The 27,341-nt window shown below is 35.9% G+C and overlaps 1 protein-coding gene and 1 long non-coding RNA gene across 2 annotated transcripts; one reads left to right on the forward strand and one right to left on the reverse strand.

Annotated features, from left to right (window-relative positions):
• The first annotated feature begins 7,279 nt into the window (after positions 1 to 7,279).
• Positions 7,280 to 8,391, forward strand: LOC148203653 (uncharacterized). The gene is made up of 3 exons (XM_088107699.1): positions 7,280 to 7,745; positions 8,018 to 8,109; positions 8,272 to 8,391. The coding sequence occupies exons 1-3, from the start codon at positions 7,280 to 7,282 to the stop codon at positions 8,389 to 8,391; spliced, it is 678 nt and encodes a 225-aa protein (XP_087963825.1).
• Positions 8,392 to 9,666: 1,275 nt separating this feature from the next.
• Positions 9,667 to 11,484, reverse strand: LOC148203654 (uncharacterized). Its single transcript, XR_015784178.1, has 4 exons — positions 11,224 to 11,484; positions 10,825 to 11,029; positions 10,535 to 10,600; positions 9,667 to 10,405 (listed from the first exon to the last, which is right to left on the reverse strand). It is a non-coding gene; the product is annotated as an uncharacterized LOC148203654 (long non-coding RNA).
• Positions 11,485 to 27,341: the final 15,857 nt, after the last annotated feature.

Raw genomic sequence — 27,341 nt, forward strand, 5'->3', positions numbered from 1 at the left:
GTGGCTAGTATGTTCTAGAATAATCTATGGGTCTATAAATACCCATGAACTCTACCATTTGTTGGAAGATGTAGACAACATCTACCATTTGTATGAAGCCAACATCTACTACAACTAAATACAACTACAACACTTCTTCCAACTACTACTTTCATATTCAACTATCTCTACATTTTCTTTATCCCATAAACTATTCCTTTCACAACCTAAAAATACTAACAGTGGTACCAGAGCTACGTTTGGTCATCTACTGTGCGTAGATAAAAATTTTCAACTACCTTAAACAAAACTATAACTCCATCCTGTACTACCTCCAAGATATTTTCTCAACTCATGGCTACTACCAATCAAACATCATCACTTCCAGTACCTATTTTCACAGGAGAAAATTATGATTTTTGGAGTGTCAAAATGAAGACATTCTTCCGCTCACAAGATTTATGGGACATCATAGAAGAAGGATTCACTATTCCAGAACACACCTCCACTCTTACTACAGCTCAAAAGAAGGAGTTGAAGGAAAAAAGCAGAAAGATTCAAGGGCATTATTTTCTCTTCAACAAGCAGTTGATGACACAATTTTTCCTAGGATAATTGGTGCCACAAGTGCAAAACAAGCTTGGAGCATAATACAAGAGAAGTTTCAAGGAAGTGATGAGGTACGCAATGTTAAACTTCATTCTCTATGACGAGAGTTTGAATTAATAAGAATGAAAGAATCTAAGACCATTAAAGACTACTATTCTAGAATAAAAGAAATAGTTAGTAAGATGAGAGCCTATGGGGAAAGCATTCTTGACAAAAAGATTTGTGAGAAAATTTTAATTTCTATTCCCCAAAAATATGATGCAATCGCAACCGCGATTGAACAAACAAAAGATTTGGCTACATTATCAGTCACACAACTAATGGGTTCTCTTGAAGCTTATGAACAAAGATTGAAAAGACATGAAGAAGACTCGATTGAAAATGCCTTTCAATCAAAACTAAAATTACGATCTTAGAATAAAGAATATGAAGGAAATAAAAGTAGATGAGACATTTCTAGAAATAAAGAAAATTCTAGAAACTTCTCTATTACTCATCAAGGAAAATATCCTCCATGTGGCATCTGTAAAAAGACAAGTCACTTGGAAAATGATTGTTGGCATCATGGAAAACCTCAATGCAAGTATTGCAAGAAGTTTGGTCACATAGAGAAGTATTGTCGTAATAATAATAGACATCAACCAAACTTTGCGGAAGAAGATAATCAGGAGAAACTTTTATTCTATGCCAATCAAGAATCTCCTAGTGGATAAGGGAGTTGGTACTTGGATAGTGGATGCAGTAATCACATGACAAAAGATCAAAGTATCTTCAAAGACATTGATAAATCTGTCAATGTCAAAGTTCAACTAGGATATGGCACCACAGTGGAGTCTCGAGGCAAACGCACTGTTATGGTGGAGACAAAAGAAAGGTACGAAATTCATCAAGGATGTTTTAATAGTTCCCAATCTTAAAGAGAATCTTTTAAGTATTGGCCAAATAATGGAGAATGGATATTCTCTTCATTTTGAGAAAGATACCTGCAAAATTTATGATAGTAAAATGATAGAAATTGGCCAAGTAAAAATGGAAAAGAGAAATATAAGCTTTCTTATAAGCTTCAAACTTGGAACTAATATTGCCATGAAGGTAGAAATTGATGACTCATGGCTTTGGCATAGGAGATTTGGCCACTTCAACACACATGCCTTAAAGATTTTATATCAGAAAAACATGATGAGAGATCTTCCATGCTTGTAAAGAGAATAATGAATCATGCGAAGATGTCTCCTTGGAAAACAATATCGATTACCATTATCGACAGACAAAGCATGGAGAGGAAAAGACTTATTAGAGTTGATTCATACCTATTTTTGCGGACCGATGAGAACACCTTCACATCATAACAATAGGTATTTCATCCTCTTCATTGATGACTTCTCTAGAATGACATGGGTCTATTTCTTAAAGGCAAAGTCCGAAGTTTTTGGAGTGTTCAAGAAATTCAAGGCCCTTGATGAGAAGCAAAGTGGAAAAGAGATAAAAGTACTTAGAAGTGATCGTGGCAAGGAGTACACATCTCGCAAGTTTGACAAATTCTGTGAAGATCAAGGCATAGAGCGGCAACTTACAATCGCATATACTCCACAACAAAATGGCATGTTAGAGAGAAAGAATCGCACAGTTATGGAGATGACATGATCAATGCTGAAAGAGAAAAGTATGCCTAACACTTTTTTGGCTGAAGCAGTCTACACTGCAGTTTATATTCTAAACAGATGTCCAACTAAAGCAGTCCAAGACAAGACTCCTATTGAATCCTGGAGTGGAAGAAAGCCATCAGCTAAACACCTACGAGTATTTGGATGTATCTGCTACATACATGTTCCTGATCTAAAGAGGCACAAGCTTGAAGACAAGACTATACGAGAAATATTTTTGGGATATAACACACAGTCAAAAGGCTATCGAGTTTACAACCTACAAACAAAAAAGCTCATCATCAGTCAAGATGTTGAAGTTGATGAAAATGCTTCTTGGAATTGGGAAGAAGAAAAAATTGTTAAAAGCAACATTTTACCTCCAGTGCAACAATCTCAAGAAGAAACTCAAGAAGAGGCAGAAAATTCAGGTATGTTTTCTCCACCTCCACAACAACAAGATTCTTCACCTGATTCTAGTCCAAGGAGAGTAAGATCTTTGGTAGACATATACGAAAGTTGCAATATGACCATGATTAAGCCTAATTGTTATGAAAAAGCCTCAAAGCAAGAATTATGGTCAAGGCAATGGAGGAAGAAGATCAAATTGAAGATATGTTACCAAGGCCAAGATTTGAACTACTACGCATAATGCTTGGAGTTACCGAATTTGCATTAAGGAGGAGTATTAAAGTGTAATGCAAATTCTAGAAGAATGTAGAAGATCCTTAGGTAGAAGAATTGAAACGTAATACAAGTTCTAGAATATTGTATAAAAAGCCTAAGATAGGAAGAAAAATCAAGAATATTCTACATAGGTAAAAATCTAGAACATTCCACATAAGTTGTGGCTAGTATGTTCTAGAATAATCTATGGGTCTATAAATACCCATGAACTCTACCATTTGATGGAAGATGTAGACAACATCTATCATTTGTATGAAGCCAACATCTACTACAACCAAAGACAACTGCAACACTTCTTCCAACTACTACTTTCATATTCAACTATTTCTACATTTTCTCTATCCCATCAATTATTCCTTTCACAACCTAAAAATACTAACAAAGACAGCAACAAAAAATTGACACAAACAAGATACAATTCACACCCAAAATTCTATGCATACATGAAGAGAAGGATCTAAAATTGAGTGGAATTAATTTGGCAAGCTTCAAACCTATATGTTATTGAAATTGATGATAAAAGACACTTAAAATGCAGTTGCCAAACACACAAAACAGTGATGATGTCTCGACCAGACCAAAAAAAACAAAGCACACAGATTTGGATTTCTAATGGTGCATGTAGTTTAAGAGTTTCACTAGTCTCGGCCAAGTGTTTTTAAATCTGTGTTTGACAAAACTGGAAATTGGTTTATTTAATACCTCTACTATGGTAGAACATACAAGCAAAGCCAACACACTTAATTCCTAGTTTAATCCAACTCAATTCAGCATACAAGAACAAAGGTGCAAAAAAACTCTTAATAAGTGCAATTTCAAGAATTATTTTCTAGAAAACTCCTAAGGCGGTAAGACATATGACTCAATACAAAGCTAAGAAAGCAAGAAAAGACTCAAACAATCCAGCTAAGACAAGAATTAGAAGTTGGAAAAAGCAAACAAAAGGAAATGGAAGCCTACTTGTTGAAGACCTCCAAAGATGATGCTAGTTGCTTGGGTTGGAAGTTGCTGGTTGGTGGCTCTGAACAGCTGCAATTGAACCACCTTATGCACTTGATTTGATGCTTGTGATCATCCTTAAGAGTTGCTTGAAGGTGTAGGACGTCCAAAAGATCAAATACAACCACCAAAAATACAAAACAGCCAGCACATCAAAACAAATTAGGAATAATCCCAAACAGCAAGCACTTGAATGAACACTGGATGCAAAACAATTAATTGCACATAGTAAACGAATGACTTGAAACAAAGTAAGAGTTGGAAATTTTAGTAGACATCTGGATGAAACTTTTAAAAAACATTTCACACAATTCAGATAAGAAATGAACACAAACTGGATCAAACAAAATGGAAGTAGAAAGAGCGTTTTTGTTGGACGCGCAAAAGGAATACCGAACGAAAAAAATTAAATGCACATAGTAAATGATGGAATTATCTCAAATTAATGATTGGATATTATTCCTAACATGTAGACACGCTAGGAAAAAAAATTGCACTCAATTTGGACAAGAAATGAGCAAGATATGAAGCAAACAAGTTGGACAAGCATGCAACATGCGTGCTGGACGCGAGCGAGAATTGAAAAATGCTTTTCTACTCTACTCTAACATGCAATTCCTAATAAGGATCAAACTTATGGCTCTAGATACCACATGATAGGAAATAACATGCTTAGAGAGAAACTATTCTATTGATAATTAAGGAATGGAAAGAATTAAAATTGGAAAAGAGAAAGGATAGGAAAAACTTATGAAATGTAGAGGATTCCAAGTTAAGTGCCAATGGGTGGATCACCACTTGATTTGCTCAAGATAAGGTCCTCAAAAAGACTAAGAAACAGGTTGCTATCTCAAAGAAGAAATACAAAAATGAAATCACTCTTGAAATTGATTCATTCAAAGGTGTGTACAAAAGGGAGACCCCTAGGCTTCTTATATAACCTTTAGGATGAATTAAGCATGCAACATGCGCGCTGGACGCGAGCGAGAATTGAAAAATGCTTTTCTACTCTACTCTAACATGCAATTCCTAATAAGGATCAAACTTATGGCTCTAGATACCACATGATAGGAAATAACATGCTTAGAGAGAAACTATTCTATTGATAATTAAGGAATGGAAAGAATTAAAATTGGAAAAGAGAAAGGATAGGAAAAACTTATGAAATGTAGAGGATTCCAAGTTAAGTGCCAATGGGTGGATCACCACTTGATTTGCTCAAGATAAGGTCCTCAAAAAGACTAAGAAACAGGTTGCTATCTCAAAGAAGAAATACAAAAGTGAAAATCACCCTTGAAATTGATTCATATTCAAAGGTGTGTACAAAAGGGAGACCCCTAGGCTTCTTATATAACCTTTAGGATGAACTAAGTGGAGAGTTTTAAGGGATGTGGGACTTGGAAAGCTTCACAAGCTGACCAGCAGCGTCCCAAGTGAATATTAGTCCCACATCTCTTAAATCTTCCATTCCTAAAGGGTTTATAAGCTTCTTAACAAGTCTAGCATTCAAAAGCTACAAACTATGCATGTTTACTTGCATTACAAGCAACAAAAGGAGAAAGCTTATTTCTTCTTCTTTTCTTTTAAGTCCAAGTTATGTGAAGCCCTACATTGCTTGTACTATAAAGAAAAGAAGAGTTTATAAGCTTCTCTACAACTAAAAAATAACGAAAGAACAAAAGAGGAAAATATAATTCAATGAAACCTATTCAACTTTCGCATGGAGGGAAAAGTCCATTTCGCTTCTCGGTGTTGGTTCGTTTATGCAGGAAGGGAGGCGACTTCGACAACTTAGGCGCATCTTGAGATTTGAAATTAGGGTTTTAATTATTCTCTGGTTTTGGAATTCGTTTCGAGTTGGGTTTTTGTTCTCATGGTCTTGCTCGTGTATTTTCTTTTGCGATTCGGTCTGACTGTGGTGGTTTCCACATTCGAAGAAACCTAGACGGTGGACACAAGTCACAACCGATCGGTCTCGCCAGAGGTAGAAAAGCTGATGAAACTGAATGTAAAAAAAATAAAATAAAAAACACTCTACTGCCTCGGTTCAGGTCCCAACCGAGGCATTAGAGTCCGGCATACTGCCTGGGTTCAGTAGGAACTGAGGCAAAAGCCTACACCTTTTTTCGTCGGTTCACAACCGATGCAAAAAGCCTACCTTGTATATACCTCAGTTGCGAAACCACTGTGTATAGCCGAAAATAACCGTTGTCGTTTTCCTTGACTACACTAGTGTATCGACAAATCACCAACAAGATTTATCCGTTAATAATCACCAACAACCATAATTCATCGATAATTATTTCTGGCAAGGACATTACCAATTGATCTTAGTCCGTCGATAATCCAATGGGAAATGTGTAATAGCAATGGATTTGGAACATTACGCATATGTCCATTGAAAAAAAATGATAAAAGGTTCTGAAAGTCATTCTCAGTGCAAAACATCGAGTCCTTTGATTATCAATAACTATAACTAGATACCTATAAATCTTTTTTGGTTTGTCCAAAATGCACGGTCAATCTCCATAGATAAAATTTGTATGTAACAACTAATTTATCTACAAATTTAAATTCATATGTAATTATCTGTATGTAAATCACATTTTTCTTATATTTCACTTCATAATCATCACTTTTTAGCTCTTCTAATCATATCTTCAATTCTTCCTCGTTTACTCCTATTATCTATTCAATGTAGTCTACATCGTATACCCTTTCTGAACTACATACAATGTCTACTTCAACAAATCCTTTTACAACATTAATAAATTTTATTTTAAAAAACGATTTTATCCCCACTCATTGATTATGGATAGAATTTGATGATGTTACCTGCGTTGAAAATTCATTTTGAGATAAAAGAAGCTTTTAAAAATTTCAAATTTATAACGATCGAAATTAAAAGAGTCAAATAAAACTATTTTTATAAGGGTTAAATATATATATAATAGGATATTGAAATAGAAATTCAATTTTTACACGAGATTTTTCTGTGTCCAATTTTTTTTTTTGTCTTGACCAAAAATAACAACCCAGTTCGAGGAAGTCTTAATTTGAGAAAACGGACAGATAGGCCACAGAACCCAGTTTCAGGATCCCTCTTTTATGTTGCAATCCCTAACGTTAATATGTTGAGGTTATGTTGGTGTATTCGTGCCTCATCATAGAATGCTACGAGAGAGACAACGTACATTACAATATCCAATCGTTTTTTGAGCTATATTTGACATCGACAAATTAACAACTGCATACACAGACTGTATTTTATTAATTCAATTGCAAACACAACCCCTACATAATCCTTCGTCTTGTTCCAAGTTTGAACCGTGTGAGATCAGAATTCTTTCAGTCTGATCCAAATGGGTACCAACAATTCAAGATTGAATGGAAAAGGGGGAGAGGTGTTGCCTGCAAGAGTCCGTAGCAGAGTTGAAGAGTTGAGACGCAAGGCTGACAGGAAAGAGCTGAATTTTGATGGTAGTGTGGATGGTGGGAAGTCCCAAGATTGTGAAGAAAATAAAGGTGGGGACAGTAATGTGGGTTCTCTGAATGACATTCAACAAACCAAACGTGTTGAAAAAATCTCCAAAGTGGTTCCATTGCCAGTTTCTGAACCGAAACAGCATAGTGAGTTGTACGATGAAGATAAAGGGAGAGAAGGTGAAAAGAAGGATGAGAAGGTGAAGAGTGCATGGCTGCAGAGTGAGGAGGATGACGAAGACATTGAAAGTGGAAGAAATATAGGTCCATCATCTCCCAGCTTCAAAATTTATTGCAGAGAACCGAAGAACAAGGCGGAAATATTTCCTGAGTCACAGGATCTAGGTTCAATTTTATGCTTGCTTTCTTATTATATTTTTTGGCAGTTTCTTTCGAAATCCATCGCTGTACATTAACAACTTATATATATATATATATATATATATATATATATATATATATATATTTGTAAGTGACAAATATTCTAGTTTTTCATTAAAATAGCTTAGTTATATATACACACACGGAGAAACCTATGCCATATAAAAATTGAATAGATAAAAAACCTAATGATGGACAACTATGTTATAACTTTCTTCCCTGATTGTCAAATGCAGCTGATGATGAGAACCAACTCCAGAAGTCACCCAGTGAGAATAGTTTTGAAAGCTTTGGAGCTTCAGTTGGCAGTACAGAGAACTCCAACGAGGTATATATATATATATATATATATAAATGTGTGTGTGTATGTGTGTAAAAACTGTTTTCAGTATTTTGTGATTTGGTTTTCTAACGGTTGTTGTATTAAAATAGTTGTAAAACTATTAACTTGAGTTTTAATCTGAGAGTATCTTATAATTAAATATTTCAGATTTTTAACATTAAATCAGCTTCGAAGAGAAAAGGGAAAATGAAAGAGGCAATGAGGAAGAATCTACACTACGTTAAGCATATGAACAGAAAGAAGCCAATTTGCACACGCAATGCCTGACGGAAGGCATCTTCGTACAGAATGTTGATTTATGATTAATGATTCATGGTTACTATACTTGGATGAGAAAAAAACATAAAGACAAATTATTTACGACAAATGTTTCTACTTTGGGTTGTTGTAGGCTCCTAAGTTCTTATAAATCGTCATATACTGATAGGTGATATACCTGCTTGCTACGGAAAAGTACAACGAAGTAATATCTGTTTAGTTAGTTTCTTCATTTATGTGACTAGTTATTTACATCACCTATGTTTCTTTCTTTGGATTTTTGTAGGCTCATAGTTCTTGTTAATCGTCATATTCTGATAGTTTACATTGAAATAATATCCGTTTCTTTAGTTTATTCCATTATGCGACTAGTTATTCTCTCTTTGTTAATTAATTTGTTTTTTATTTGAAATTTTCTCTGCTCTATATAATGTTATTAGTCAAATTTTGAACGGCATTAAAGGATACTGATTAATACTTCATGTTACAAAAAAATTGTTAATCAGTGAATTGTTTTTTCAATTTGCCGAGGTTTCTACTTCCGCAAATCGATTTCTAGAGATTTTTCAAATTCACAGTTAGAGTAGTCCGAATCGATTTGCTAAGATTTTTTTATAATTCTTGATATCATATTTATATTGCGAAGTTTTTTTTTATTGTTAATTTTTTTATTAATGACTACTATTTTATAAAGATTCGAAAATGAAATCTATTTTTTATAATAAAAAATAAATAAAATATATAAAATTGTGAATACACAAAAATTAATCAAAATTAATTTTATTGATGATTTAAAATAAAATACAAGGACAATTACAATATAAATTTAAAAATACAATTTGATTCCAACATTATGTCCAATAACTCATTGTTCGAGGCTCCTATGTTTCCTCTGTTTTCAATATTTGGTTGATAATTCCGATAAGTGATGTTCTTATTTCATTGTCAACAGCTTTGGAATACCAATATAGTTCTGTTCAAAGAAAAAGGATAATCAATTATTAGATTGAAATCAGTATATAATGATTTAAATATATAGACCACTAATGCAGATTTAAACACGTGTCTTTACGTAACAGAATTAATTAAGCATATGTTTGTAATGAATTAACTAATTCAGCTAACGTATAGCATTGGACTTGCAAATTTAATTAAAGTTAACAAACTAGGTAACCAATATAGTGCACATGCTTGAGAGTTATATGAACTTGATCTAGTTTGCTTCCAGTTATTATACTTTTTGAAAAAACTGCTCTCACTTGCTACTATTAAAACTAATAAAATTTAGGTTTAATTATTTCGAAGGTCTTCTGTTTGTATAGAATCGTCTCAAATAGGCCATTGTATTTTTTTTTTATTCTAATTATGTCTCTTTTTCTGTAAAATTAAGTCAATTTTGACCTTACCATTAAATTCAGTGGTCAAAATTTGTTTGTTTTAGCTTGCTAATTGCGTAATTTTTAATGACGTGACACAATGTGGTAGAATTTATTTTATTTTAAATAAAATTCCTATTTCAAACAAATTATATTAAGTAGTCCCGTTTGGGGGCTATTGGATTCCATGGCACCGAAGAGAGTGAGAGAGGTAACAGGATCCAAACGAGGACACTTAATATAATTTGTTTGAAATAGAGACTTTTATTTAAAACTTAAAAAAAAAAATTCCACCATATTGTGTCACATCATTAAAAGTTGTGTAGTCAACAAGCCAAAACACATAAATTTGAACTTTGTTCACTGAATTTATCGATAAGATCAAAATTGACTCACTATGAGGACCTATTTGAGATGATTTTGCACAAACATATACCTTCAAAATGATTAAACCTAAAATTTATTATCATTAATGTAAAGAGGAACATCCAAGTACAAAATTACATACTTCTTGGGGCATCACAAGTGGATCTTTTACACTTAGACCAACAACAACAGTCATTATAGGATCTAAACACTTGAAGATGGTTCCTAAAATGAGCATCTAGCCAAGTTTGGGTCTCCAGGAAGCATTGCCAATTTATGCCCTGAAAATTAACAATCCAATCAGCAGTAACTCTAGAATAAATCAAGATAACACTTTGAAACTCAGGAGAATATTCTTTTCCTTGATAGTGGAAGAAGAAATAAAAACCATGGTGTAGTAGTTCTTTTACCTAAAACTATTAAATTTTCATTCCCGTTGCCCAAATAATCTTCAAATATTCAATAGCATTTTCAACCTGCAGAATAAAATTAATTGATTACATAATAAATTGAATAAAACAATACAGATGCAGGATGCAGAATGTCATAAGTTTTACACATACAATTCATTGGAAATATAAATACCGGTGCAGAATGCATAATTTCATAAGTTCTACACATAAAATTGATGGATAATGTAAATAAAAACCCTTGTATTTGAAAGGAAGTTCGAGAAACACGTATGTTCAATGAATTTTACCGATAGAATCTCGGGTGACTATAGAGCTTTAGATAAAAACTCAGAGATGGTTCCAAGTTGTAGAGTTTTGATTTGCAGACACAATGACTGCAAAGGTGTTCTCAAAAAGCTCTGGCAATTGATAATCAGCAAAAGCATCATAAACACATATTGGAAAAAGATGGTAGGATTCGCCAAGCCGAACACGACCGACCCTTCCTCTCCCCTAAAAAGTTATGAAAATTGTCTAAGAAACCAGATAGTCTAAATAATATAGAAATTCATAATATGAGAAAGAAAACATTATCTTTTCTGTGTTTATAGACTCGTTGCTAACTTAACACAAAGGACAATATAATTTTCTAACTCAAAAATAGAGATAATATGTGGAAGGAAATATTAGAGTGGAGAAACACTCACAACTACGATGACGACTGACGACGACTGACGACGACCACCGAAACTAAGACCTCAACGGCGATCAAAATTGATAACTCAAGTGCGACCACAACTGAATACGCAACGACCAACACAACTCATGATGAACCGGCGACGATGAGCTGCGTTGCAGGGAGCTGCGTTCGTTAAGGAGAATTGCGTTCAGTAGAAATCACATGCTTGCTTCAAAATTTTTAGGAAAAACAAGAAATAAGAGGTTTTTGTAGGTAGATTCATGTAACATATTTAGGAAAGGGGGAAATATGACAAAAAAAAAATTGAAAGTTTCGTAAATTTTGAAAAGGGGGGAAATGTGGGTTATGGAGTAAATTGGAGAAAGTTTTAGTGAGACGTTAGAAAGGTGAAAATTGTATTTTGAAAAACCTCCACTATTATTAGTATTCATATAATTAATTTTAGTCATTTTAAATAATGTTAGTTTGTGGATGGTTTTTATTACCCTCACAAAATAAACTCCACATAATAACAATTTCTTTTCGTGTGTAAATCAATTTTGGTTATTTTTATTTTCTAAAACTTACCTTTAAAAAATTGAGTTATAAAATTGTTCTTGAAATCTATATAAGAAAAATTGAATCCAACTTACTCTAATCCCACAACAACTATGAACAACAGTATAAGCCATTAGTTAAAATAATAAATAGTAAGTTATATTAAAGAAAAGAGTAATAGTTGATTATAACTCTTTGTTAAGAGTTTGAGGTCATGTGTTTGATTCTTTTCGTGGGTATTGAATGTGATTTTTTTAATTATTATTATATATTTGGACGTTGTGTGATGGTTATTTGTATTGTTTGTTGTGGATGTGAATGACAAGATAAATGTGATACTATATTTCGTTTTGAGTATTGGTTTGGAATTTGGTGTAGGTAAGTTTGAATCTTGGCTAAAGTAAAAGTATGTTAGTTTATAGTGTTTTTGCGATTTTATGGAAGGTGAATAGTTAAAGGTAGATTAATTGTATCTAGTCATATGCACGGGAAATAAAAACATATTAAGGTGAATTATGAGGAGATTTTTTAAGAGTGTACTGTATCTTTTTTTAGCATTGGTGGTTAGTTTTAACGTGCTAAATTGAATATTACGATGGAATGTGAGTTTTTGTGTCTAACAGAGTTAATACAGAAGTTGTGTAGAAGAAGAAAAGGAAGTAAAATCCAAACTAGGGAAGAGTTTGTTTGTAGAAAATATTGGTAAAAAAAGCTATAATTTTTTTTTTTGCCTTTGTTTGATTTTGAAATATGTTGATCACAGATGTTGTAGTGATGTTGGTAAGAGGAACTAACTCAGACTCTCTTGTTTTATGATGTGATCATGTTGTGATTGGGTAAGGTTAAATTTTTAGTTGGTAGTAATATTGCTATGAATACATATTTGATGAAGGTTGGAGGATTGAATTGTTTTACGTTTATATGGTTATGGGGAAGTCTATATACACTACAATAAAAAAGATCATTACTTGCAACCAAAATCCATCACAAAATCTATAAGTAAAATAATATTACCTACGAATTATCTATGGATAAAAATTCATAGATACAATAGTCATACGTTATTTACCTACGAATAAATCCGTAAATAATATATCTATGGATAAATTGTAAATAATTACTTACGAATAAATTTGTATGTAATTACTTATAAATAAATCCGTATGTAATTTCCTACGGATAAATTTATATGTAATACTCACATCTACACCCAATAGCTAGGAGTTCATATAGCTTATAAGAGTAAAACATAATTGCCAAATTGTCAAATAATAAGAACCCATTATCTTTTATAGCTTATGCATTGCATATATCAACCATAAAGTACTTAAAAAATGTAACATAATAAACATACATAATTGAATATATTCTTTGTTTTAATAATATGAAACTATGTACAAGGATGGATAAAGTTAAGTATGAACATCCAAATAAATTAACCATCACATGTATCGTAGTTGATCTTCATACTGTAAATAAATATACAATTAAGTTGCTAAGGGTAACATTTCTAAAAGTTAATTACATAGGATTGCGAGTCTTCGTGAAGGTATGAAAGCCTCCTTGCAACATCAAGCGCAATTTTCATTTTGGTGTCCCAATCCAAAGGATAATTAATTCGTAAGGGACATAATGGAAACAATGAAGGCCAATTTCAGTTCAAGGGAATAAACATGTTTGGAAAAACTAAAGTAAATCAAACAAGTCAACAATAGGATAAAGAAAACATGTAACATTCGATGCTAAAAGCTGAACCATGATTTGAGAAACTACAAGTAGAAAATAAGACTTATTTTTATTATTCTCAATCATAAAAAATACATTGGCATACCCTCTATTTGTAATAATCTAGTTCTCCTAAAAAGGAAAATATAGAAACTAGGAAAACTAGGAAAAATAAAATAAAATAAAAGATTATGTATCTATTTTCTCTAATTAGGAAGATTCTAAAGATATTATTTCAAATTACAACACTCCCCCTTAAGTTGATAAATGAATATCAATCATTCCCAACTTGCCTATAAGATCTTGAAATCTACCCGGAGGAAACCCTTTTGTAAAAATATCTGCTATTTGAAGTTCTGTAGGAACATGAGTTGTAATCACAAAGCCTTTGTCAAGATTATCTTTGATGAAATGTCTGTCAATTTCAATGTGTTTGGTTCTATCATGCTATACTGGATTATGGGCTATACTCATAGCAGACTTATTGTGACAATGTAGTTGCACCGGGTTCTTCACTTTGACTTTAAGATCATCCAAAATGATTTTCATCCAGAGTCCTTCACACATTCCTTGAGCAAGGGCTCAAAATTCAGCTTCTACACTAAAACGAGATACTCTATCTTGCTTTTTGCTTCTCCATGTTACCAGACTATCTCCAAGAAATACACAATACCCAAAAGTAGATTTTCTGTTAGTAATAGAACCTACATAGTCAACATCAGTATATATCTTCATAGTCAATATGTCTTCTCTTTTGAATAATAGCCCCTTTCCTGGATTTGACTTCAAGTATTGGAGAATTTTGTCAACTGCTTGCATGTGTCTCTCTCTTGGATCATGCATAAATTGACTCACTACACTAACTGCATAAGCACTGTTTGGTCTTGTGTGTGATAGATAAATCAATTTTCCCACCAACCTCTGATATTGGGCCTTCTCTACAAGAGCACTTTCTTCACTTCCAATTCTGTGTTCTGTTCTATAGGAACTGTTGAGGTTCTACATCCCAGCTTTCCTGTTTCTTTGAGGAGATCAAGTACATATTTCCTTTGGGAGATGAAAATTTTGTTCTTGAAGTAGGCAACTTCTATTCCAAGAAAATATTTGAGTTTTCCTAGATCTTTCATTTCAAATAGAGCTGCCAATTTTTCTTTTAATGTCAATTTTTCTGTTTCATCATCTCCTACAATAGTCATATCATCCACATAGATAAGCAATAAAGTGAGTTTACCTATAGAAGGGTGCTTTATGAATAGAGTATGATCTCCTTGGCTTTGTCTGTATGCCAAGGAAACCATTGCTTTTGTAAATCTTCCAAACCATGCTCTAGGGGATTGCTTAAGACCATACAATGCTTTCTTCAAGAGGCATACCTTGTTTCTTTCATTTTTCACTTCAAAACCTGGGGGAATCTCCATGTACACTTCCTCATCTAGATTTCCATGAAGAAAGGCATTCTTCAGATCCAGCTGGTGTAAGTCCCATCCAAAATGGGCAACCAAAGCGAGAATAACTCGAACTGTATTTATCTTTGCCACTGGGAAAAATGTCTCTTCATAATCAATCCCATATGTTTGGGTATATCCTTTTGCCACCAATCTAGCTTTATATCTTTCTATTATCCCATTTGCCTTATGTTTCACTATGAATATCCATCTACACCTTACTACCTTCTTGTCTCTTGACTTATCAACAATTTTCCCAAGTTGAATTTCTTTCTAATGCATTCATCTCTTCTTTCATGGCTTGATTCCAATGTTCAAGTTTCATGGCCTCCTGGATTGAGGTAGGAATTTTTGTGGCATCAATGGTGGGAATAAAACTTCTGTGCTTATCAGAGAGATTATTAGTGCAAACATACTGAGAAATATGATATTTAGCACATGATCTTCTTCCCTTTCTCAATGCAATGGGTAAATCCTCAGTAATACTTACCTCCTCCTCATTGATATCTTCAGGGATCCTCACCTCCGGATTAGACAATTTTTCTTGCTCGAGAGTCGAAGTGGGTTGTTCTCTTCTTTCATATTTTTTGCCAAAAACCATGTCTTCTTCCTCACTGTGGATTATGGTAGTTTCATTGCTCAAGTCTTGGGCATCCTGCAAAGACAAACATGGTAATGACAACAAGGAGAGTTCATCCACTTCAAGTGCTTTCTCCCCCTGAAGTGGTGGAATGACATAAAAGGATTGTGTTTCATGAAAGGTGACATCCATGGTGATAAAGACGCGACGACTCTGAGGATGATAACATTTGTACCCTTTTTTATTAGAAGGATACCCAATAAAGACACATTTAAGAGCTCTGGGATCTAATTTACCACGGTTAGGATGATGAGAGTGAACAAAAACAACACGTCCAAAGACTCGACTAGGTAGACTCGTTAATAGGGAACAAGAAGGAAGAAAAGACAATATAGACTATATAGGACTAATGCCATTTAAGATACGAGTAGGTAACCTGTTGATGAGATGTGTGGCAGTTAACACAACTTCTCCCCAGTAGTTTTTTGGAACATACATCTGAAAAAGAAGAGCTCTAGTTACTTCAAGAAGATGACGATTCTTTATTTCTGTAACCCCATTTTGTTGAGGGGTGTTAACACAAGTTAGTTCATGAAAAATACCATTATGAGACAAAAAATTGAGAAATTCATGATTCACATATTCAGTACCATTATCAAACCTGATTCTTTTGATATTTTTTCCAAATTGATTTTGGACAAGATAGAAAAAATTAACATAAATTTGAAAAACTTCGGATTTATTTTTCATAAGGTATGCCCACGTGACACAGGTACAATCATCAATAAAGGTAGCAAACCATTTGGCTCCGAAAATAGAATATATGACAGGACCCAAAACATTAGAGTGAATTAAATCAAATGGAGAAATACTCTTTTTGTGACTAATAGGATAAGATGCACGATGATGTTTTGACAATTGAAAAATATCACATTTAAAAGACTCAACAAACTCTTTGGTAAACAAGTGGGGAAACAAGGACTTGATGAGACTAAATGAAGGATGCCCAAGTCTTTGATGATGTAAACATATTTGAGATTTTGCCCACGTCTCAGATGTAGCTTGTTGACTCATGATTTTTGTGTTCCTTTGGTCATTAAGCACTAAAAAATAAAACCCACTATGCTCCTTAGCAGTTAAAATTGTCTTCCCCATGGCAAGGTCCTGAAAAACATAATAAGTTGGAAAAATGTTCTTGAACAATTTAAATCCTTTGTGAGTTTTTACACAGAGATAAGACTATTAGCTAATTGAGGAACATGTAAAACATTCTTCAGTACAATAGATGAGTCCAAAATTATATTGCCAGAGTCGCATATAGGTATACCCTGACCATTAGCAACTGAAAGGTGTCATATGATCAGTTGCACTCAAATCAAGGATCCAAATACCTTGAGACACATGATCAACAATATTGAGGAAAATCTTACCTTTTATGGACAGAGTACATGATCCAAAGGGCTTACTCATTGATTCATCCATTACTTTCAAAGGAATAATTTTTACTTCAAACATCCCGTAGAACGTAACCAAGAGTCTCCAAGACGATGATGGCCTATGACTCACACCGAGAAAAGAAGGAGCAGAACTTAAAAGCTCAGATCTACTCAAGAAAAGGTCAAACGGGTCGTCACAAACCCTAGGAACAAACTCAGGAGGCTTCGACGATTCTGTTTGTGGCGATGGCGAGTGGGTCACACTGAGAAAAAAAAAAGAGAGCAGAACTTAAAACTCAGATCTACTCAAATATAGGCCAAACGGGTCGTCACCGACCCTAGGAACAAACTTAGGAGTCTCAGGCGCCCTTTTTGTGGCGTTGGCGGCGAGTGGGTCTCGCCGGAGGTGGGCGCATGGGCTACACGCGCCGGCGACAGTGGCGGCGCGTGGCAGCTCCTCTCATGGAGCAACTTCTGGCGTTGTGGTCGTCGGAGTTGGGTGCACCTTTCTGCCCTATCAACAACCTCAACCGGCGACGACGACAGTGACGGTGGTCAGATAGCGGCGACGACGTTTATGGTCGCCGGTGTTGGGCGCACCTTTCTGCCCTATCAACGACCCCAACCGGGGATGGCGGCAACAGCTGTGGTCGGACAGTGGCGGCGGCGTGACTGTGCAGCGGAACGAAGCCCCAAGATCAGAAGCTCTTGATACTAAGTATAAAATAAGACTTATTTTTATTATGCTCAATCATAAAATATACATTCTCATACCCTCTATTTGTAATAATCTAGTTCTCCTAAAAAGGGAAATAGAGAAACTAGGAAAACTAGGAAAAATAAAATAAAATAAAAGATTATGTATCTATTTCCTCTAATTAGGAAGATTCTAAAGATATTATCTCAAATTACAACACTACATTACCATGAAGCCAAGCCTCTAAACTTCCAATAGGAACAAGCTCATAACAAAGTAAAGTTTGTGATGAGTGACAATTATTGAAGTATCCCACTAGTTTTACAAGGTTACAATGATGCAATCGGCTAAGCATCTCAACTTCCACCAAAAACTCTTTTTCACCCTATTGCCCTCCACTTGTAAGCCTATTAATTGCAATAGGAGTACAATCATTCAAGACACCTGTAAAAACTCTTCCATATGGGTGAGGAAGAGAACCAATAGCTGAAACTATACTCTTTATCCTTCACTTTTCTACGTGAGAGAAAACATTAGTATATAGCAGGAAAAAATGGAAACAAATTTTAAACTATATTTTTAGTTATTACTACCACTATTAATGCCAATCCTATACAAATTTCAATAGTGTGTCCTTTCTTCTTAAATAAAGCATTTGGACCTCTCAAACATACTATATTCTACCTTATTGTTTAAAGGTTTAATCATTCACAAGGTCCCTATTTGGCGTCTTAATTAAATCCTTATTTTGTGAAAATTGCAACAATTACACTACTGCCGTTAAATTGGGTTTAACGATGTTATTGTTAGGTTGATGTGGCATTATCATCTTGGTTTTTAAATTACGCGGAGTCATTATATTCTGACATGTCTTTGTTATTTATTTCTTTTACAAAAGAAATTGGCAACCATCGTCGCGATTGCCATCATCTCTTCCGCGCACTGCCACCATCTTTGTCAGACCTCCATGACCATAAGCCAGCCATTGCGAGTTTAGCAAATGCCATAGTCTTCCTCTAAAAAATCCTCACCATTTGCAACCATCGTGAATCAAATCACACACACAGAAATCACGAAACAGAGAAAAACCTTCGCGTAGTTCATCTCCGCTACGTCACTGCTTGTTCTCCATCTTCATCAATGTGGAGAGGAAACAAAGAGGAAAACCCAAAAACAAATCCACTTGAAACCCAATTCGTCCAAGTCGCAATAGTTATGCGAAGATGGTTTTCTAGGGAAGTCGAGGACGAGGTTCGGTTGGGTCGAGGCTGGAACCAAAGCGAACCACTTGTCGAAAATGGCGAAATCGGTGGCCAGTTTGGTGTAGACGGGGAGGGTTTCAGGTATAAATCCACTCATGACGATTTTTGCCATGTTAGGAAGGATGGACTCGGCTTGCTGCGTGAAGCCATTCATAAGGGCCGAAATTGGGGTTGTCGGGGTCGACGTAAATGAAGAGGGCATCGTTAGAGATGGTGATAGAAGGGGAAGCGACATCCTCAAGAAAGAGAGGGTTCGATTCGGTGCCGGTGAGTTCGTCGATGTTAGGGCGCGAGGGTTCCCCGTTCATGGAGACCAGGTGGTCATAATTTTGACTTTGTGTGATTGGGGTTGGCATTGAGGTGGCGCAATTCATGGCTATCTCGTAGAGGTCTGATGTTACCTGCAATTAGGTCTTGCAATTTGGGTTCTGGCTTGAAATCTTTGCGGAGAAGATTAGCGGTCCAACAATGTTGATCTGTGGTGGAGGTGATGAAAGATGCCCATGGCCATTGCGACAACTTTGAGACTGGTGCTCCGATGATGGATTAGGGGAAATGCTAGGGTTTTTGGAGGTGAAAGATGATGATGTGTCAAGGGTGATAATGTGGTTGGGTTCAATGTTTAATAAAAAAAATAAAATTCAACATTAACGTGCCATGTCAACGATACATTAACGCCGTTAGACCCAATTTAACGGCAGTGGTCTAGTTGTTGCAATTTTTACAAAATAAGGACCTAATTGAGACGTCGAAAAAGAAGAGTATCAATTTGAGATTCCGACCCAAAAATGGGACCTGCAGAATGATTAAACCTTGTTTAAAAAGTAAAAACATCACACATGAAATCCTAAAGAAAATTCAATAAGGCACAAGATCTGTTAGTTGATAGTTGAACTATTAAGTCATTTGTCAAACTTATACATATTTAATTTTATACTGAACATATTATACATATTTGAATGTCATCCTAAAGAACCAGATGATGGTATAACGATAGATGAATGGCACAAAGGTGTTTTCATAGGTGATGCAGCTAACCTAGGTGCTGAAAAAGAGAAAGACACGTTATTATACACAAGGGACACATTTCTCCGCTCTCTTAGTTCAATAGCAGTAGAAAAAAAGGTCTGGCACAAATTAGATAAAGACTGAGGCTTTGATATCTATTTAACATCATATTCAGACTATGTATGTAAATAAATATTGATTGATAAAATGCATAAATAATTATTACATAAGGATTATCATTGTCTATTTTTACTCTAAGAATATAATATTTACGAAGAACTGTGTAGATATAACACTCATCGGTTTCAAGAGTAAAGAGTAATAAAGCCCAACCCACATTTCACAATCAACAAAACAACATAAAAGTATCAGATGCACAAACATTGTCTGTTGTTCACTAATAAAATTCACTTTATGAGGAATATGAGAAATGGTAGCAAATGCCATGAGTAATAAAAAATAGCTCTTCCATGGAAGGAATACACAATTTTGTTACAAGCATAGTCATAAACTATGGCCAACACTCAATTTCTTATAAGAAGCAATGAACGAAAAAATTATCCGTTAAACAGTTAATGTGTTGAGAAAAAGAAAAATTAGGTAGTAAAGCAATTGGTGAGAACACATAGTGTTTCTGTTGGAATGGGACGAGGATAATTCCTGTGCGGTACTCCTATCTTGGACGAACGTTCACTTCTACTTAGCTTCGGATAACCGATCGGTTTGAAAGGGGTGACTTGCAGAATACACTCCGATGCTCAAGTCAGAATTTTTCTTTGAAGGTCTAAAGTAATTCAATTACGAAAAAAGTGAGTCTTACCTCGAAGTTAAGTCTCTATTTATAGAGTTTACAAGAATTTGACCAATTAATTTACCTCTTAATGGTCATTAATGTTAGCCTGAATCAGTCATCAATAGCGGTTATCGTATTGATTAGGCTTTAACTCTGCTCAACTGTTATCGTGACCGAACGACTACAAAGTCCTTTTTCGTAACCTGACCATCCGGTCCATTCCACTCAGCATGCAGTCATACCCGATCGATCGGGTCTAACCCTGTAGTAACAGGCCCCCCAAGCCGTAGCAAAATCTTTGTTATTGCGTAGGGTTTATTTTGTTCTACCGATCGGGTAATAGATTTACTCTGAAACACTACCAAATGTGGCTCCACTTCATGCGACATGTGCCACCCTACACTTATCAGGATTCATCTCTATCCCTCTAGCTGTCAGCATGAAGCCCGAAAATTTCCCTACAGTTACCCCGAAGGTACACTTAGCCGGGTTTAGTCTCATTCTGAACTTATGCACCTAGCCGAACACATCAACAAGATCTTTCACATGATCTTCTACTGATCTACTCTGTACGACCATGTCATCCATGTAAACTTCCATGCACCTCCCAATCTGATGATGAAACACCTTGTCCATCAACCGCTGATAAGTGACCCCTACATTCTTTAACTCAAACGACATTACCTCATAACAGTAATTTGACCGCTCGGTGATAAAAGTTGTCTTCTTACTATTAGGGAGGTACATGGGGATTTGATTATACCCCGAATAGGCATCCAGAAAACTCAAAACTTGAAACCCCGAAGCTCTATCCACTAAAGCATCAACGCTAGGAAGAGGGTATGCATCCTTCGGACAAGCTTTGTTTAAATATGTGAAGTCTGTACACATCCTCCACTGCCCGCTCAACTTTTTCACCATCATAACGTTTTCCAGCCAGGTAGTGTACTTGACTTCACGAATGAAATTGGCCTCCAAGAGTTTCTTTACCTCGTCCTGTACCGCCAACCACTTTTCCTCTCTAAGCCTCGTCTTCTTCTGTGCTACTAGGCGGGCTTCCTTGAACAGGGCCAATTTTTGAAACATGACCCCTGGGTGTATTTCCAGCATGTTAATTGCGGTCCAAGCGAATAGATCATTGTTGCGTTTCAGCTCTTTGTCGATGATCTTGGCCTACTCCTCTACTAATGACTCGATTCTTCGAACATCCGAGACCAAAAGACTTTGTTTCTCTTAGTGGCTCCATTGGGTTGTTTGTGTTAGTTTTGGGATCTAAATCCACCATTGCCACTTATGACCGCTTAACTTTCCGTCGAGAGGTCAAGTGTTTCTACCTTCAATCCCACAACGTAACACTCCTGAGCAACCATTTGATATGCTGAAACAGTACAAATGATAGCTTTTTCAAATGGAAACTTGAGAGTGAGATGAGGCATTGAAACTATAGCCTCAAAAGCGTTTAGGCAAGGCCTGCCTATAAGCACATTGTACGGGGTGCTAGCCTCTAGCAACAAAAATCTGGTCTTTATCTCTTTAGCATCTCGTTCGGTACCGATACACGTTCTTAAGTCCGCGTATTCCCTTCTGTCCACTCGCTCTCCTGCAAATTCCACAATCTGCTTGTTGTAGGGTACAATCAGATCTTTAGACAGATCCATTTACTGGAACATCTTCCAATAAAGAATGTTGACTAAACTCCCTTGGTTAATCAAAACTTTGCCAATGTTGTACCTTGCGATAACAACGGTTATCACCATAGGATCACCCTGCTCGGGGTCGGGAGCATGGAAATCCTCATCAGAAAACATGATTGGTGGCATCGCGCGTTTCTTCATGTCCACCCTATAGATACTCTTCAACTCTCTCAAATGCCTCTTTCTTGTTGAGGCTGTCGACCCTCCTCCAACAAAGCCTCTAGAGATGGTGTTAATATGTTTGCGAAGGTGTCGATCTTAGCTTCGACTTCTGCTACGGTGACGATCATCTCTATGATCATACCATCTGGATCTTCCCCTTCATTGCGGGCTCCTCTTCCCCTGCTCGTTCCTCACATACTTCTTCAAGTGCCCTGCCCTTAACAACTCCTCAATCGTGTCTCGGAGCATAGTGCACTCTTCAGTGGTACGCCCTATATTTAGAGGGGTGTACTGATTAAATCTAGGCCCTTTGAGGCCTTTTTTGGATGGCACGTATCTCCTCAATCCGGAAGAACTCAGCGACCCTCTCCTGCATCTCTCCCAAGGTAAAGGGTGGTCGCACAAACAAGCTGTCCGCAAAGGAGCAAGGCCTAAGATATTACTAAGGTACTCATGATGAACTTTTTGCCAATGTCTTTTACTTGATGGGCAGTTCGATTATACTGGTCCATAAAATCCCTTAGGCCTTCATCCTTTCTTTTTTTGATTTTTGTCAGCTCCATATAAGTCAGGTTTTGTGCCCGACTGGAAGAAAACTGCTGCTCAAATAGATTTCTCAATGTACTGAAACTGTCCACGGTACGGGGGCGAAGGCAATGAAACCATGCCAAAGCTTCTCCTTTAAGGGATAGGGAAAACACCCTACACCACACTAAGTCATTGGGAAAATAAATCGCCATAGTGTCCATCAAACGCTCTGCCCGCAAAGTTGCTATCTCTGCCTGCATAGCTTGCATCAGCCTCTGCATCTCCTATACTAATGTCATTGGGTATGGTTGTCCTACCATCCTTAGGATTTTTAACTGGGTTTCTTCTGCTATCCTTGGCCCCACGGTGGGCGCCAAAATGTTTCTGCTGGATTGGGACGAGGATAATTTTTGTGAGGTACTTCTATCTTGGACGAACATTCACTTCTGCTTAACTCTAGATAATAGATCGGTTTGAGAGGGGTGACCAATAGAATACACTTCGATGCTAAAGTCAGAAATTTTCTTTGAAGGTCTAAAGTAATTCAATTACGGAAAAAATGAGTCTTACCTCGAAGTTAAATCTTTATTTATAGAGTTTACAAGAATCTGACCAATTAATTTATGTCTTAGTGGTCATTAATGTAGTGATGGAATCCTATTTGACTTAGTCTTCCTTTTGTATTTTTAGATTTTCTAGCTTAGTTCTTAAGGAGCATGGGTTACTATAAATACCCAACTCCTCTCTTGTATTAGGACTTTTGAGCTTAATGAGAATTAAATTTTCTGAAATCAGAATAATTCTCTCTTGAAAGTCATAGGCTAGAGAGTCCAAAGACTCCCTCTAGCCACCTTCCAAGCACACTCTCATTCTTCCATTTCTCCTTTACTTTCACGGTGCTTCTCTCCTCCACGTTACCTCTCCTTCGCTGCCACCTCGCATGCGTCAGCGTTTTTTTCAATTCCTTCTTCAGCCACGCGTCCGCTCCCTCATTCCACATCATTTGCTTTGCTTCTCACACATCAGACACGCACTGCCACATTCTCTCTTTCGTTTCTCCATCTCGCAGAACCACATCTCGTTCTTCCACTCGAGAGTTTCCTCGTCGCCAGCCATTCTTCATCACAAATCCATCTCTTCTCCTCCGTAAGTATCAGATTCACAAGTTTCTTCATCTTTCTTCCACTGTCACGAAATCATCTGCACATTTGTCTAGGGTTTCTTCATCCTTCATCATTTTCTCTGATTTTAGCCGATTAAAATTACTTTTGATTCGTTCCAAACCTTTTCCACCGTTCAATCTTCATTTTGAACCGATTAATCGGTTCATATTGGGTTTCCTTCCATTTCTAGGGTTTCTATCGAGTTTAACCCTCTGTTTTTGTCATTTTCCGCTGCGTATTCTTCGTCGGAGAAGCTTCGAGGAGTCCACACCTCCTCCCGGTTAACCTCCTTCGAGGCTTTCGTCCATCAAGTGGTATTCAGAGCAAGGTCGAACACGCTTCGAAGGTAAGTATCTCGGTTCGTCTGTTCTGAGTTTTCTTCCATTTTTGAGTTGTTTGATTTTATTCTGTTCTTGTGTTTGATTCGCGTCTCTGTCTCTGTCTTTGTTTCTAGTTTTGTGTTTTGATTCTGTCTTGATTCTGAGTTTGTGCTTCAATTTTTCGCATTGTTCATTATCTTCATTGAATGTCTTGTGTTGATTTCGAGATTGTTCAATATATGTGTTTAGGTTTCCAAATTCTGATAAGGTTGTGTATCCTGTGCTTGAGTCATTATTTTTGAGTCTATTTGTGTGTGCCAGCTTTTCTTTGAGTCTTTTCCTCATTTTAATCGGTCCATTTGTTCATTTGAGTCATTTTCATTAATGAATCATATTCTGTCATGTTTACAGTCATGTTTAATTGCTTAAAATGTCATAAATTCTATGTTCAAAGCTGTATTTGATTTTTTCCTGAGATTCTGGATTATATGATCAGTGGCTGTACACCATATGTGCTATGATACAGTCATTGTGAGCTCGGGTGCATGCAAAAGTGATATTAATCTCAGATCTGACTTGCTGATTGAAGTATAAGCTGTTTTGAATTTAACATTGAGATGCATCTGATTGATTGAGCTAGTACCATGTGCATACCATATAAGCAATGAATTGCTTTGGCAAAGCTTGGTTGCACTGAGAAAACTCCAATAGAGTCTCATTTGCAGTTGGCCGATCTGCATTACTTTGCTTGTGTCTATGTTTTTTGTGTTTCTTAATCTGGTTTAGCATTAGATCCTTGCTGGACATCTTGCATTAACTTCCTAGTGTCTTGTTTGAATTTTAATTGATGTTTTTAACTTTAGCTAGTTGATAAAAAGCTATTTGAATCTTTGAGTCAAAATTTGAGTGGTTAAGTTGCTTACATTGAGTAATTTGGGGCTGACTAAGTCCAATTTTGAGATAGTGTGTTTCTGCATCCAGTTGCTTTACAAACAAGTTTGTTTTAGATATTTGAAACTGATGATGCAAAGAAACCACGAGTTATAGCTGCCCTAAGCATTTTCACTCTTTAAACCACCAAATTTTTGGCATTTTTCATTCACAAGTTGCTAAGTGTTTGCCTTTTCTGAAATTTGTGGAACTGGTGCATTTCAAATTGAGTTGTCATTGCAGCAAAAAGCTTGGTCATTCTGTTTACATGTAAAACAATTCAAAAGAAAAATTTATATAGTTCTAAAAAGCTGACAGACCAGTGCAATTGACTTTTATGAAAGCTGATGCATTAGAAAAGCCTTTTCTCTTAGGCATTTTATGGAACAGTTTCAACCAATTCTGAACTGAATTTGAATTTGGTGCAAATGCAACTTGTTTGGTGTTTTTTTTTTATTGCTTTTAACATCTACTTTAGAACTGATCTTAGGATCCTGTTTGAGTGCTCACATTATTCATTACCTTGTTTCTTGTTTGTCTTGATTGACTTTCCTGGTTTTGTCTCAATGCAAGTGTAAACTCTGATCTGCTGTTCATAATTGAGCTTTTCTTGCTTTCATAATCTGATCTAGATTTATCTTAAGCAATAGATCTGTTGTGTTGTCCTTATTTGTGGCTGTCCTGTTCTGTTCTACCTCTCTGTCCATTACTTTGATCTTTGCCTAGCCATTTCTTTATTATTTGAGAAGTTTTTTCACTCTGGATTTCTGGAATTTGAAAGGAGGTTTGTGTGCTTGGTAGCATTTTAGGTGGTGGTGGTCTGGAATACTCTCCAGCTGTGTACTGCCAAGGGAGAATTTCCCTTCCAAACCTTTCCATTTTGAGTGCTTTAAGCTTTAAGAGAGACTGATTTTTGTGAGCTTTGTGTGGCTGCATCTGAAAGCCAAATATTTTTGTTGAGTGTGTTGTAGTTTCAAGTGATGAAATGAGTCCAGTTTTTGAATCTGAATTGTGCTAACCAACTAGATTGCATAGTTTTTGTCTTCATTTCCATTTACAGGTGGTGCTGGATCAAGAGTGATTTACAAACGCCTGCTGTAGTGAAGCCGTTGAGCATACCAGAACCTTCATTGAGATTTTACGGCTTCAACAAATTTTAGCTTAAATAAACAGAGGCAGAAACACTTCACATGGAAGTGTTGAACTAAAGGGAGTATTTTACCTTAAAATTGTTTCTGTTTTTTTTTTTTGGTTTAAATAGCCCTGTTATAGTTGCCATTGTTTAACAATTCTTGAAGTGTGGAATCTGGTATGACATTTGTTGCAGACTAGGATTAGCCAATGTAAATTCTGAATGGGTTTCTAAGAATTGCTGCATTGTAATTGAAATGAGCAGGTTTTAATTAACTTGGATGGTTTATTAAATCAATATGGTTTCAGTATAGAATTATATCCATTTGAATTTGGTTTAAATGTCCATTTTTCCTGCATATGTGTTGGCTGTTGTAGAGAGAGTTTTTGTGTGTGCAGAACTGATGTGAGTAAATCATTAGTTGAGAAAATTTTTCGTTGAGCAGGAGTTGTTTGCTTGAACTATTCTGTCATATTCAATTGTGAATCCACTTGTTTTCCTTTGCCACTGCATTGTATCAGTTGTAAGAAGTGGTTTCTGCACTTCAATTTAAGTTCTGATTGAACTGCCTTTCATATGTGCTTGTCTAATCTGGTTTGTGGTATGATCAGAACATGCAGTATAGCCTTGAAACCATAGTATCTCGTGAATGGTAATAGGCTAGAAGCAGCCACCCGCACTAAAGAGAGTTTTAGATTAATCGTTGATTTGTT

The sequence above is a fragment of the Vigna umbellata genome, chromosome 2 (genome assembly GCF_029865625.1).
Source record: "Vigna umbellata cultivar VRB3 chromosome 2, Vumbellata_1.0, whole genome shotgun sequence".
Lineage (NCBI taxonomy): Eukaryota > Viridiplantae > Streptophyta > Magnoliopsida > Fabales > Fabaceae > Vigna > Vigna umbellata.

Excerpts from the sequence above, each read along its gene's own strand:
- LOC148203653 (XM_088107699.1), top strand. The coding sequence starts at position 7,280 with ATGGGTACCAACAATTCAAGATTGAATGGAAAAGGGGGAGAGGTGTTG. Across the intron at positions 7,746-8,017 it reads TCCTGAGTCACAGGATCTAG|CTGATGATGAGAACCAACTC; the intron begins GTTCAATTTTAT and ends TGTCAAATGCAG. Across the intron at positions 8,110-8,271 it reads GTACAGAGAACTCCAACGAG|ATTTTTAACATTAAATCAGC; the intron begins GTATATATATAT and ends TAAATATTTCAG.